The 15,273-nt window shown below is 22.9% G+C and overlaps 2 protein-coding genes across 3 annotated transcripts in view; one reads left to right on the top strand and one right to left on the bottom strand.

The window, feature by feature from the left end:
* Positions 1–5,955, top strand: part of LOC122509109 (protein dopey-1 homolog) — a 62,573-nt gene extending 56,618 nt beyond the window's left edge. For both annotated transcript variants that reach the window (XM_043622902.1, XM_043622901.1), the window contains one exon: positions 3,838–5,955. In XM_043622902.1, the coding sequence (XP_043478837.1) occupies positions 3,838–4,050 (213 nt within the window). In that variant the 3' untranslated portion in view covers positions 4,051–5,955. The remainder of the gene's footprint in view (positions 1–3,837) is intronic.
* Positions 5,956–10,180: 4,225 nt separating this feature from the next.
* LOC122509180 (PR domain zinc finger protein 5-like) lies at positions 10,181–15,168 on the bottom strand. Its single transcript, XM_043623010.1, has 3 exons — positions 14,258–15,168; positions 14,061–14,171; positions 10,181–11,944 (listed from the first exon to the last, which is right to left on the bottom strand). Exons 1-3 carry the CDS (start codon positions 14,675–14,677, stop codon positions 11,012–11,014), a joined length of 1,464 nt encoding a protein of 487 aa, XP_043478945.1. The 5' UTR covers positions 14,678–15,168; the 3' UTR covers positions 10,181–11,011.
* Between the last annotated feature and the right edge of the window lie 105 nt (positions 15,169–15,273).

Raw genomic sequence — 15,273 nt, 5'->3', positions numbered from 1 at the left:
CAAAATTTAAAGTGTTTTCATTCGAGTTATAAATAATTACAATCCCTTCTTTTTTTGGAAAGTTTCCAAGAATATTTACTCGAATCATCTCTCAAAATTTTCAATTTCTCACTTTCTATATAAATTCGCCATGAATGAGATTGTGTTTTAATCTTTTTATTTTTTTTTAATTACTTGTTTATTATTACTTTTTGAAAAATATTTTCCAAAGTGAAAATTGATTAAGCAAGAATTATTTATTTTAAACTTATTTCAAAATATTTTCTAAAGTCAAAAATTGAGTGCGAAAAATAATAAATTTATTTTAAAATATTTTCTAAAGTTAAAAAATAATCGAGGAAAATATATATATAACATTTATTTCGAAATAATTCACTAAAGTCAAAAATTGATTGAGGAAAATATTAAATTTAAAAAAAAATCTAAAAGTCAAAAATTGATTGAGGAAAATATTAAATTTAAAAAAAAATCTAAAAGTCAAAAATTGAAAGCAAAAAATAGTAAATTTATTTCAAAATATTTTCCAAAGTTAAAAAATAATCGAGGAAAATATATATATAACATTTATTTCGAAATAATTCACTAAAGTCAAAAATTGATTGAGGAAAATGTTAAATTTAAAAAAAATCTAAAAGTCAAAAATTGTAAGCAAAAAATAGTAAATTTATTTCAAAATATTTTCCAAAGTTAAAAAATAATCGAGGAAAATATATATATAACATTTATTTCGAAATAATTCACTAAAGTCAAAAATTGATTGAGGAAAATATTAAATTTAAAAAAAAATCTAAAAGTCAAAAATTGAAAGCAAAAAATAGTAAATTTATTTCAAAATATTTTCCAAAGTTAAAAAATAATCGAGGAAAATATATATATAACATTTATTTCGAAATAATTCACTAAAGTCAAAAATTGATTGAGGAAAATGTTAAATTTAAAAAAAATCTAAAAGTCAAAAATTGTAAGCAAAAAATAGTAAATTTATTTCAAAATATTTTCCAAAGTTAAAAAATAATCGAGGAAAATATATATATAACATTTATTTCGAAATAATTCACTAAAGTCAAAAATTGATTGAGGAAAATATTAAATTTAAAAAAAAATCTAAAAGTCAAAAATTAAAAGCAAAAAATAGTAAATTTATTTCAAAATATTTTCCAAAGTTAAAAAATTATTCAGAAAAATTTTTAAAACTTAAAAAATTTCCTAAAGTGAAGAATTGATTGCGAGAAATACTTTTATTTATTTAAGAATATACAGGCTGATGCCCTTACATTAAAATCATAATCAATAATAACAATAATTTGAGAAGAGAATTTTCCGCAACTCTAACTTAAAGCTAATTTCGGAAGTATTAAAAATAGTCAATATCATAATCTTTCATAACATCATTTCCCTCTTTACACAGCCTATAAAAAACAGCATTTAGGCCATAATTGGTTCTATGAAATTTTAAATTAAAAAAAGAGCAATTTCTTGTAGACCTAATTAGAACTGCGAATTTAATGCTTGATAAAATCGAAGGACAATAAATTTTACCATTAAGAATATTATATAAAAACAATAAGTCAATGTATAAGAATCTGGATTTAATACTGAAGTTATTTCAAAATATTTTCTAAAGTTAAAAAATTATTAAGAAGAATATTAAAATTTCAAAAATTCCCTAAAGTGAAGAATTGATTGCGAGAAATACTGAAGTTATTTCAAAATATTTTCTGATGGCAAAAATTGATTGTCGAAAATATTAAATTTATTTTTAAATATTTTCTACATTCAAAAATTGATTGTAGAGAATATTAAATTAATTTCAAAATTTTATCTAATGTTGAAAATTTATTTTGAAAAAAATTGCTAATGCCAAAAGTTGAATGAAAAAAATATTAAATTTATTGGAAAACATTGTCTAATGTTAAAAAATTATTGAGAAAAGTATTAAATCTATTACAAAAAATTCCTAAAAATCAGAAATTGATTGCGGCAAATACTAAATTTATTTCAAAATATTTTCTACAATCAAAAATTAATTGCGGAAAATATTAAAATTTAAAATTATTTTCAATTTTCAATTTAAAGAATTTACTTTTTTCGCACATAATATTAAATATTCTTGTTTATTATTATTCAAAAATGTTAATTAAATTTGTCGTAAGCATTTAATTATTCTGATCTCATAAATAATAAAATTGTTTAGAGCAATTCAATCATTTTCAATACAATTTTAATAAAATTTCTCGAAAAAATACAATTATTTTAAAAATATTATTTAAATTCAATTATTTTCAAGAGTTTTAATGAAATTCCTTCAAAAAAATTCAATTATTTTCAAAAATTCAGATAAAATTCATCAAAACAATTCTCAAGAATTTAATTATTATCATAAATAATTAAATTTTTCGCAAGCATTAAAATATTTTTATAAAAAAAAATTTGCAAAGGAATTCAATTATTTTCATAAATAATAAAATGTTTCGGAGAAATTCATTTATTTTGAATACAATTTTAATAAAATTTCTCGAAAGAATACAATTATTTAAAAAATATTATTTAAATTCAATTATTTTCAAGTTTTCAATTATTTTCAAGTTTTAATAAAAATTCAATTTTTTCAACAATTCTGATAAAAAATTCTTCGAAACAATTTAATTATTTTCAATTCAATTTTAATAAAATTTCTAGGAAAAAATTCAATTATATTCAAAATTATTTTAATAAACTTTCTCTAACAAGTTCAATTATTTTTAAAAATTGTAATAATATTTTCTAAACAATTCAATTGTTCTCAAAGTTTTTAATAAAATTCTTTGTAAACTTCAATTATTTTCAAAATTTTCAATTAAAATTACTTTAAAAAATTACATTATTTTTACGAAATTTAATGAAATTCTTTAAGAAAAAATATAATTATTTAAAAAAACTCAAATAAAATTGTTTAAAAGAATTTAATTTTCCCTGGAATTCAATTAAAATTGTATTTAAAATAATTGAATTCCAACGAAAATTTCATTATTTATGAAAATAATTGAATTCTTGAAATTAATTTTATTAAAAGTATTTTAAATAATTAAACTCCTGTGAAAAATTCAATTCTCGGAGAATTTTTACAAGATTTTTAAAAATAATTGAAATTTTCGAAGAAATCAATTAAAATTGTATTGAAAATAAGTGAAATTCTTATAAAAATTTTATTTTTTATATAAAAATAATTAAATTTCTTACGAAGATTTTTATTATTTATAAATTGACTTTTTGCAAAGAATTTTATTAAAATTATTGAAAATAATTGAATTCTTCATAAAATTCAATTACTTTTAAAATTTTCTGTAAAAATTATAAAAAAAACTATATAATTATTATATTGAATATTGAAATAAATTCTTTAAAACAATTTAATTATTTTAAAGAATTTTAATAAAAATCTTTCCAAGAATTAAATTATTTTCAATACAATTTTAATTACATTTTCTCGAAAGAATTTAATTATTGAAAATAATGTTGATAAAATTCTTGAAATGAATTCAATTATTTTCAAAGTTTTTTATAAATGCTTTACAAGAATTCAATGATTTTTTTGTACATTAATTTTGAAATATTTTAAACATTTAAAAAGAAAAATTATTTAAAAAGTTAGGAAACAAAAAAGCAAACAGCAACTAACTTCAAACTGCGAACCGATTACCAGAATACAACGATTATTAATATAGATTTTCTAAATTCAAAAAATTGATTGCGCAAAATATTTTTCGCATTTAATTTTGGTTTTTTGAAATTATGTACTATAATTTATTTATTATAATAGTTTAGAATTTAAATAACTAATTTGTTTCTTTTTCTCAGTTTCAGGAAAAAAATTCGCAGTCAAGTTTAGCACGTGTCGGCGAATTATTATTAACGTCAAACAGCATTCGTACATTACAAGATCTTCATAATTTTTTCACCTCACTTAGCAATAGATCCGGAGATACTCAAGGTCCTCTAAACGTCGCACAATTAGAGACTGTCATTGAACAAGACTTTCTAGAGAAAATGCCGACAATTCCAGCAAGATAGTAGGAAAAGTGTCACGTAAATAAAGGTTTAGCTTTTGTATAATAATTAATTATTGTATTATAATAAAGAAAGAAAAGAAGGAGAGTAGGCCGCGATCCTTGATAAAGTGACAAATTTCGCACAGGGATATTTGCTATACAGATTATAAATCTTTGTTCGCAAATATTTGTTATTGATAACACGTGTATAAAACAAATATAACTTTATATTTATTATTTTTTTCTGAAGGAAATGTATGGAAAAGAATCGATATTTTGCATTAACATAACATTTTTTCAAAAGAAAAACAATTTCCGTCAAAATACATAGCAAATTAGTTTTTCACTATTTTGTTCCCGAAAAAAATCAGAATTTGTTTTTCCCTTGAGAAAATTAGTTTTAAAACAGGAAAAGAATCACATTGGAAATTAAAAAAAGAAAAATGTCCATGAAAACATTTTTTGTAAAATTTTCTAACAATTTTTAATGATTTTAATTAAGTAATTAATAATTAATAATCAGTCAGTTATTTATCGATATTAGATAATATTTACATTTAATTGTATTAATTATTACTATTATTAAGTTTTTATCAATTATTAATGAATTAGGTATTCATTAATTATTACGTTTTAGTTAATCAATCGTTATTTAGTGTTAATTAATTAGTACGCATATTAATCGTTATTAATTAATTACTTAATTGTCAGTGGAAAAACTATTACTTTCTCGAAATCTCCTTTTTTCATTTTCATACTGTGATTCTATTTTCTTAAAGTTATACAATAAAGAAATCTATATTTATGAGATGCATTAAATTTTCGAATTTTTTTCTCTCATTTGGTTGTGAATTCAAGACTTAACTTCGGATAAAAATTTGCTTTTTAAATCATGTCTGATGGATGAAAATAATAATTTTTAATTTCTTTTTATCAACACAAATATATTATGGTTAAGTTTTCTTTTACTCTTTCATTCATTCTTTTTAAGAATTAATTTAGACATTTTAATGTTCTCGATATTATTTTGAAAGAGAGATAGAAATTATATAAAACAATATATTGTGTTCGATAAAAAAAAATAATAAAATAAAAATTTTCATTATTTTCACCAACTATTTTTGTACTCTCAGCAAGTGCAACTTTCACGATAGAACTTTTGAAATTATGATAAATTATATTTATAAAACTGCATTTATTCGTTTTTAAAAATGAAAGGAAAAAGAAAAAATTGTACAGAGTTTTAAAAGACAGTTTCTAGAATAAAAAAAAGAAAGAATTGTGTAAAAGTATCAGTCGTGATTCAAACTGTGATAACGGCAAATTATATCTAGAAAAATATTGGTGTGTATGTATATTATATGTATGGATGTGAAGGAAACAAATTTTCGAATTTACAAAAAAAATATCATTATTCTAGTCCCGAAATTTTTTTTGTAATTTTTCTTTATAGATTGTTCATCTTGAAATGAAAGAAAGAAAAATTCTTTTTATGGATTGTTTTTTTATGATTTTAAAAATTTAATGACTGACATTTTATTGTATTGATTTTTTAGTTTTTTTTTTGAATTTTTTTTTACTCTTTTATTATTTATCGTTTAAATGAAAGATTTGAATCACGATTTCTATATTGAAAAAGAAAATAAAAATGTTCATTCATGTATAATTAAATTTCTATATAATAAACGTAATGTAATGGAGTAAAATTACAAAAAAAAAGAAAATAATATACCTGGGACTTTTTATTTCCAATGTAAAGAAACTGGAATATTAAAGACGTGAATTATTTGAGTTCGCAGGCAATCGTTATTATAAAAAAAAGGTTATTAATTATTATTAATTCGTTGAAGTTGAGTTTTACATACGTTATCAAACTTGTACACAGTGTGACGTTTATCTAATATATTAAAATATTATTTAGTTAAAACATTTCATCTCTTTAATGAATCTAATCCTTGATACGAAAATTCCTTTTCCTATTTTTCCTTTAATTTATTAATCCACAATTTTTTATACCGAAATATTTTTTTAAAAAGTCAGTTAATATTAAAAAATATAAAATTATCGTAATAGTAAATAAATGGTAGCTATAATGATAAATAATTACAATTTCTAAAATTATTAAACATGACGTAATTTCAGATGAAGAAGAATTTGGAGAGGAAAATAATTATTTAGGTTGAAAAGAAAGAAAAATAAAATAGATAAAAATAAATTAAGTAGAGAAGTATTTCCAAGTCTAAAAAATTCGAAAAATAATTTTTTATTGAAAAATAATTAACCACTTGAAAGAAAATTTAAAAAATAGTGAAAAGATTAAAAATGCAATTCGAAAAATTAATATTTTTTAAAACTATCATGGGTATCTTATTTAACCATTTATTAAGGGTATATTTCACCATTGCCCGTAATTTTTGCAAAATATTTATTATTTACTAAATAAGTTTCATATTAATATTAATTTTCATTTTCACAATTATTATTTCATTCCTTAATCAATAATATTATGATAAATAATGTAAAACTTATTTTGAATATTAATTTTGTTAACATAATGATAATTAGCAGTACTTATAATAAAAATGGTATAATAAACATTTATTTTAAACAATAATATTTATATACGAATGTAAATAAAATAAAAATTGAAAAATTATAGTTATTCGAAAACAAGACATAATTTTAAAATAAGAAAAATGAAATGGATAACAAAAATAAGTTAACAATATTTCAAAGTCTAAAAAAAATTTCAAATACTTTTTTTCGAAAAATAATTAGCAAATGAGAAAAAAATTAGAAAAAAATGTTGAATCTAAACTATCAATGAAGAATAATGGCGAATAATGCCTGATAATTATTTTTACGATTTAATTAGATAATTTCATTTAATAATTCAACAATTTGAAGTAATTCATTTAATATTTTTCATTCTTGTATTTATAATAATAATTTTCAGGCTATTGTAACTTTTTCTTTTTTTTAACCGCTTCACAGTGTTTGACGTCTATAGAGGCCAAAATAATTCGTGCCCCCAGTGTGTATGACCGCTATAGCGGCATCGAAAAAAAAAGATATATAAAAGTTAACGAATCTTGCTAAAAATGCCTACTCGGGGGTTTTCGGGATCGCTGAATCAAAATCCGTTATTGAAAATTTTAAATTCAAAATGGTGGCTTCAAAATGGCGACCAAAATTTTTTTTAAGTTTACGAATTTGGCTGAAAATGCTCATTCAAGGGTTTTTGAGGTCTCTAAATCCAAATATTTAGTCAAAAATTTAAAATTAAAAATGGCGGCTCCAAAATGGCGACCAAAAAAATTTAAAAGTTCACGGATTTGACTAAAAATGTTTACTTGGGTGTTTTTGGGGTCGCTGAATTCGAATATTTGGTTAAAATTTTTAAATTCAAAACGGCGGCTTCAAAATGACGACCAAAAATTTTTTTAAGTTTACGAATTTGGCTGAAAATGCTCATTCGGGGGTTTTTGAGGTCTCTAAATCCAAATATTTAATCAAAAATTCAAAATGGCGGCTCCAAAATGGCGACCAAAAAAATTTAAAGTTCTCAAATTAGTTCTTAAAACTTAAAGCAGAGGAATTAATACGTCCGATGTTTTAAAACATTGTGAAATACTCAAAATCGATCTATATTAAAAAATTTAATAATAGTAATTAAATTAAATAGTTCGTGACTCCGGATACGACTAAAAGCGGTGTTTTAAATAGTTTGTGTAAATGTATATAAATATAATATATGTAAAATATATTATACATATGAGGCATTTTACGTGAAATGTCCTAAGTTGAAATTTCAACTTCTTGAAAAAAATTGAAACTCAGGGAATTTGTTGTTCTATCAAGTAGAAATGTGCCCCAAAAAATATTTTTGCTTTTTTCGAAAATTTGGAGGGGGTAGAGGGGGGTCAATTTGACCAATTTTGCTAACACCGGCTACTTTGTGAATTTTTTCTGAACATACTTGTAATGGGAAAAATTTTTTAGAATATGTTTCTGAAAGGTTTTTTCGTCCTCTTTCCAATGGTGCATTTTATTTTCCAATATTTAAAAAATTTACCCTAATTTTTGATAATTAATATTTAATTCAATTTGTAGATAAATTTTCGATCCTTTTTTTCTCGGAAAATAATGAATTTAAGAAATTTCGCCTCTAGGATCCATATATATTATTAATAATAGAAGATGTCAGATGGTATCAGAAAGAAATAATGATGACGTTTTTCCTTTCTAGCATCTTTATTATTTTAGTAGCCAACGTTTCGGATGCTAGAAAGGAAAAACGTCATCATTATTTCTTTCTGATACCATCTGACATCTTCTATTATTAATAATATATATGGATCCTAGAGGCGAAATTTCTTAAATTCATTATTTTCCGAGAAAAAAAGGATCGAAAATTTATCTACAAATTGGATAAACAACATCTTCATCTAATATAATTCCGAATCCATTGAGATCATCAAAGAAGCCTGCAAATAATCAACACACATCATCTTTCTTCTCTCTCACTCTTTCTTTTATTATTATTGTTTTCTACGTTTTTTTAAAAATTTCTTAAATATTCTTTATAACATCAAAAAAGCCCTGATGATGGCTCTCGATTAGAGGCCGAAACGTTGGCTACTAAAATAATAAAGATGCTAGAAAGGAAAAACGTCATCATTATTTCTTTCTGATACCATCTGACATCTTCTATTATTAATAATATATATGGATCCTAGAGGCGAAATTTCTTAAATTTAATATTTAATTTTCAATTTCCCAAAAATCTGTCCGTTTTTTTTTAAAATAAATTATTGCAAACGAAAGCTGAGGTTTTTTCCTATCGGCAAGTTTTGCAGAATGCCCTTTTTTGTTTTTGAGTAAGAGTTATTAAATTACAAAGAACAAATTGCGTCGCGGTTGCACTGAGCCGCGTGGCAACCGGCGTAAGACGAGGCGCCCGGGACGCAATTTATTCTTTGAAATTTAATAACTCAAAAATAAAAAAAAGGGCATTCTGAAAATTTACATGCCGATAGGAAAAAACCTCAGCTTTCGTTTGCAATAATTTATTTTCAAAAAAAACAAACCGATTCTCGGGAAATTGAAAATTAAATATTAATTATCAAAAATTAGGGTAAATTTTTAAAATATTGAAAAATAAAATGCACCATTGGAAAGAGGATGAAAAAACCTTTCAGAAACATATTCTAACAAATTTTTCCCATTACAAGTATGTTCAGAAAAAATTCACAAAGTAGTCGGTGTTAACAAAATTGGTCAAATTGACCCCCCTCTACCCCCTCCAAATTTTCGAAAAAAGCAAAAATATTTTTTGGGTGACATTTCTACTTGATAGAACAACAAATTCCCTGAGTATCAATTTTTTCAAGAAGTTGAAATTTCAACTTAGGAAATTTCACGTAAAATGCCTCATATATAAAAATATAAAAATATAAACCCCAAAAGACTCAAATAACTATTTATAACCACATTCGTAAACTTTTAAATTTTTATTTGACACCTTGAAGTCGCCATTTCGAATTATAAAATTTTAACCCAATACTCTAATTCAGTGTCTCCAAAAATCCCCATATGCTCATTTCTAGCCAAATCTTATTTTCTACGTTTTAAGCATTTTTCCACTCATGAAAAAAGGGGCGTCCTGATACTCACGGACAGTTGTGTAATTGTAATTTTTTTTTTCATTTTATAAAAAAACATACAAATTTTTTCGATAATTTGTTTATTTTTAAAGTACCTATAGACATTAGTATAAAAATTATTAAACTGATGAAATATAAATTTTAGCTAAAGAATTGAAACAAAGAAAAATTTCACTTCAAATCAAAAATAAAATTTTTCTAATTTTTTGCAAGTTTAAATAAATTATTCATTATTTTTCATTGCATAGGAAAATATTTTTTTTAAATAAAACAAAATTTACTTGAAAATTAATTAAAAAAAAAAAGGTTTTGGGGAAAAATGTAGAATACTTAAAATTTACATTAAATTCAATATAAATATGCGTAATAAACTTTACGAGGCCTTATATTACGGTAAAATTTATTAACCAAATTTATTACGCAAAATAAACAAAAACGGATGTAAAAATTGTCAAATAAATAAATATATTATGTAATAATCCCATATTTATTTTTATTCATTCCCACATTTATTTTATGATACTAAAAATAATAGAAACATTCACTTTTAATCAATGTAGCATAAAGTTTTCTCAAAACTTTTTTAGTGTGCTATGTTTATCAATTCCGGAATGAAAAACACATTTATAACTTGTTTGTCTTTTTTTTAAACTCGATTGCTCTTATTGCAAAATTGTAAATAAATTTCATAATGGCGAATTTATCAACGCTTATGTTTTAATAACTGAAGAAATTAAATTCTTCTAGACGGAAAAATATGAAATTTAATGATTAGAAAAATATTTTCAAAAAAAAAAAAAAGATATGTATTAAATGCAAAACAATAGTAATTATTATTATTTATTCTATTAAAATTAAAAATGTTTTATGAAACTAAATCCGAAAACATTATTTACGTTGTAAAATTTGCCATTATAAAACTCACAAACTTTTTTCGATAAATTTAAAGACACTTCGAAGTTAAAGATACCTACTTTGTTCTTTCAACTTCATTTAATCTCTTCTAATATTCACAAATTGTAAGAAAATCCTTATTTCCTATCGCCAATGAACAATTTGAAAATGAAGTTTCCAGATTCGGAAAATAAAAAATAGCTAAATAAAAACACCGGATACTTTGAAGAATGTACAAAATTTATCGTATATATGTTTATTATGTAAATATTCAGTTATTTAAAAAAATTTCTTCCTAACTTTTTTCTTCACAGAAATATATATATATATAGAAAAAAAACGATGATAGAAAAAAGAAATTTGTAATTTTTTCTAAATTGCACAATAAAAAAAAAAAATTCACTGTTTACTTTTTCTTTTTTATCACGAATTACGTAAACGACTACGTCGTAAGTTTCTCTTTTGACTACGATCGGTTAAAGTTTTTTTCTCGCATTTGTATAAATTCTTTTTCCTCGTCACACTCTCTTTTTTCTCTGGATTATGAATTTTCATATGCTGCTGCAATTTGTAACGCGTGAAAAATTCCAATTCACAAATATCACATTGATGATTTTTTCTAGTCTCGTGAAAATTTAAATGACTATTGTAACATCGTCTTAAGCGAAATTGTTTTAGGCACGTATTGCATGTGTATTTTGCACGTTTCTTTTTATGTTTTTCACGTAAATGTTTATTGACATTGTAATTCTCTGAATAGGAAACGTCATCGCGTTGATTAAATTCATCAGTCGTTGTTGTTACTTTTGTCTCGAAACATTCCTTATCATTTGCTTTTGTTGTTGCAGTTGTTATTGCAGTAGTAGTAGTTGTTGTTGTTGTCGTTGTTGTTGTTGTTTCTGCCGCTTTTGTTTCCTCACTAACTTCTTCTGTCTCTAATTTTGTGAGTTCTTCACTTTCGGATAATGCATTTTGATTTTCGATAAATTGAAAATTACTCATTGTTAATTCCTCGTAGGCTAATTTTGAATTTCTTAATACATTCATCATGTCACGAGTGACATTATGTCTGACGCGCAAATGCCTCGTTAATGTAACGGATTGAGCAAAAAATGCGTCACAATATGTGCATTTGTGAAAAAAGATGTCTGGATTTAACTTCGAGCCATTTAATTTTATTTCAATCGCGAGATTTCCGTCTTCTTTTTTAATTGATTGAAATATTGGCTTGCAATTTGAATGCTTCCAAGTTTGTTGTTTATTTGGAATTGCTCCACCCAAAATGTATGGTTTTCCAGTTATTTGTATTTCACAATCGTGACAAGCGTACGCCTTTCCTTCAGTGCGCGTTTGATCCTGTGGAAAAAATTCACATTTTCAGAATATTTTAAAAAGAAAACTCAATTACAGACTTTGCACTCAATAATTAATTTCAAAAAAGTAGCAAAAAGTAGCTTTCAAACTAAAAAAAAGTAGTAAAAAAATAGCTATCAAAAATTAAACTTGACGATCAAAAAAATTCATTTCAGACACTTTACAGAACTGACAAAAATTCCATTCAATATTTTATTTTCCAGACTTTTTCCTAATTTTCATCAAAAATATTAATTTACTTCTTTCTTATTCTTGCGAAGAATTTTATAAAAATTTTTAAATATAATTGATTTCTTTCGACTAACTTTATGCAAATTCTTATTTAAATAATTGAATTCCTGAGAAATTTTTCAGGGTTGCCACATTAAATTATTTTCAAAAATAACAAAATTTTTCACAGAAATTCAATTATTTTTAAACATTTTAATAAAATTTTTCGCAATAATTCAATTATTTTCATAAATAATAAAATTCTTCTCAGGAATTCAATTATTTTTGAAAATTTTAATAAAATTCTTAACAACTATTCAATTATTTTCATAAATAATAAAATTCATCACAGAATTTCAATTCTTTTTAATACATTTTTACAGGAATTGCTCAAAAAATGTAATTATTCTTAAAAAAAAAAGTTTTTTTAAAATTCTTTCCAAGAATTCAATTATTTTTCAAAAATATTAGAATTTTTCCCAGAAATTCAATTATTTTCAAATATTTTAATAAAACTGTTCGAAAGAAACCAATTATTTTAAATCCAATTTTAATTGCATTTTTTTTAATAATTTAATTATTCTTTTAGATATAATAAAATTCTTTCCAAGAATTCAAAAATAATTCTTGGAAAGAATTCAATTATGTCGATAAATAAGAAAATTATTCCCGAAAATTCAATTATTTTGAGTCATTTTAATAAAATTCTTTGCAAAATTCAATTATTTTCAAAAATAACAATATTTATCACAAGAATTGGATTATTTTTAAAAACTTTTTGCAATTCAATGATTTTTAATATCTACTATTTTCATAAAATTTTCAAACAGCATTCAATTATTTAAAACGCTTTTTGTAAAAATTTTCTTAAGAATTCCATTTTATTCATGAATATTAAACGCAGGATTAAAAAATCCTGGAAAAGTCAGAGAATTTTGATGGGAATCCTGGAAAATTATTGTTTTCTTAAGTTATTGTGCTTATTCTTGAAATCTAATTTTTCTTAAATATTTAGAAATTAATTCTATTTTAAAAGAGTTGCGTTTACAATTTTTCTTCGCAATAATTCAATTATTTTCATAAATAATCAAATTTTTTACAGAGATTCAATTATTTTCTTATAAATATAATAAAAAACTTTATAGGTTTACAATTATTTTCATAAATAATAAAACTCATCGCAGAATTTCAATTACTTTTTATACAATTTTAATAAAATTACTCGAAAAATGAAATTCTTCTTAAAAGTTTTATTAAAATTCTTCGTAGAAATTTAATTAATTTCAATAATTTATCAAAATTCAATTATTTTCAAAATTTTTCTTCGCAAAAATTCAATCATGGTCAAAAATTTTAAAAAATTCTTTTCAAAATTTCAACTATCTTTATAAATAATAAAATTTTTCTCCAAAATTAAATTATTTTCAGAAATTTTAATTAAATTTTTGGCAAAATTTCAATTATTTTTAAAAACTTTACTCAATTCAATCAAATTTTTTACGGAGATTGAATTTTAATTACCTATTATAATAACTTTAGAAAACAGTAATTTCCCAGGATTCCGATCAAAATTTTCTGAATTTTCCAAGATTTATAAAATTTCCTGACATTTTTAGGTTTTTCAGGTTGGGTGGCAACCTGTTGAATCGTTTTAAAAGAATTTGATTATAATTTTTAAGAATAGTTTTTTGATTTCTAGTATTAGCGAATTTAAAGTAGTGGAAATTCTAAAAAAAACAAAAATAGTAGTTTTTAGTGGCTGAAATCTGAAAAAAGTACCCAAATAGTAGCATAAGGTAAAAAAAGTAGTAAATAGTAGGTTTTACTAGATGAGTGCAAAGCCTGCAGGTAAAATTTGTATATTTTAATTTAAAAAATTAAATCAAACCTTGGATCGAACAACTCCGGCACAAGACTTTTTGCACAAATCACAAAAGTAAATACTCTGACGCGTTATTGCCATAACGTGAAGTTGATACTTTTCCGCGATATTAAGATCCTGAAACAAAAATTATCACTTTTAGTAAAAAAAAAAAATTATAGGTACTTGAATTTTGTTTAAAACATTAATAATTGAAATCGTACCTTATCGCAAACATTGCAACCCATTCGATTAATATCAATATGAAGAATAAGATGTTCATGCAGCAATTTCTCGGTGGGGAAAATTATTCTACAATAGGAACACGCTAAACGATTTGTTTCAATATGATGTGTAATTAATTGATCAATATCATAAGTCACATCATCATCGTCCTCGTCATCGTCAGCAAAATAATTCTCCAAATAAAATGGTATTTGAACAATATTTGACTGAATTTCATCAGGCTCTTGACATTCGTCATGAAAATCCTTCTCTTCACTCTCATCAATTTCATTTGAACAATTAACACCATCTCCTGTTGATGAATCCTCATCGTGAAAAAATTCCTCTAAAGGTTCTAATTTAATGATTATATTCTCGACATCACCGGAAATAATAGGCGAACTATTTTCTTCATCCATTTTTCTCTCAATAGAAACTAAATTATTGAAATATAAAATTCCATTGGATTTTTTTCCGTTATATATACACACAGGATACACGCACAGATTGCAGGCACTGTTTTTTTAGGTTATAATTTTTTTTTTCTTTTTTTCAAGTTTTTTCACTCACATGCACTTGGAAAAATTGCATTTAAATTATTGTAATATTATAAAAAAAAATTATAGGTACTAATTACCAAATAAACATCTTCTTTTTACATAAATCTTTTGTCAATGAATTTGAGGGTAATTTATAAAATATAGAATAAAGTTTCCATCTTTTTTCGTACACTGAATAACAAAAAAAAATTCCACATTTTTTCAACTTGATTTTATTAGTTTCATGTAGAGTTTATTTATTTTTAGAAAAGTTCAAACAATTGTTTCACCAATGTTTTTAAATCTTAAAAAATTTGTTGTTGTCAATGTTGTCAGAAAAACAATATTACTGCTGGCAACTCTATGAAGATTGTCATTTATGTCAGTCGGCAATATAGAATAGGAGCTATTTTCACTTTGAAAACTTACAGCGGGAAATTCGAATTATTCCCAATAATAAAAAAAATTCTTTTTTT

The sequence above is a fragment of the Leptopilina heterotoma genome, unplaced genomic scaffold (assembly GCF_015476425.1).
Source record: "Leptopilina heterotoma isolate Lh14 unplaced genomic scaffold, ASM1547642v1 Lhet_6, whole genome shotgun sequence".
Classification (NCBI taxonomy): Eukaryota; Metazoa; Arthropoda; class Insecta; order Hymenoptera; family Figitidae; genus Leptopilina; species Leptopilina heterotoma.
The sequence above is the reverse complement of the archived record's forward strand: the minus strand, read 5'-3'. Positions and strand labels throughout refer to the sequence as shown.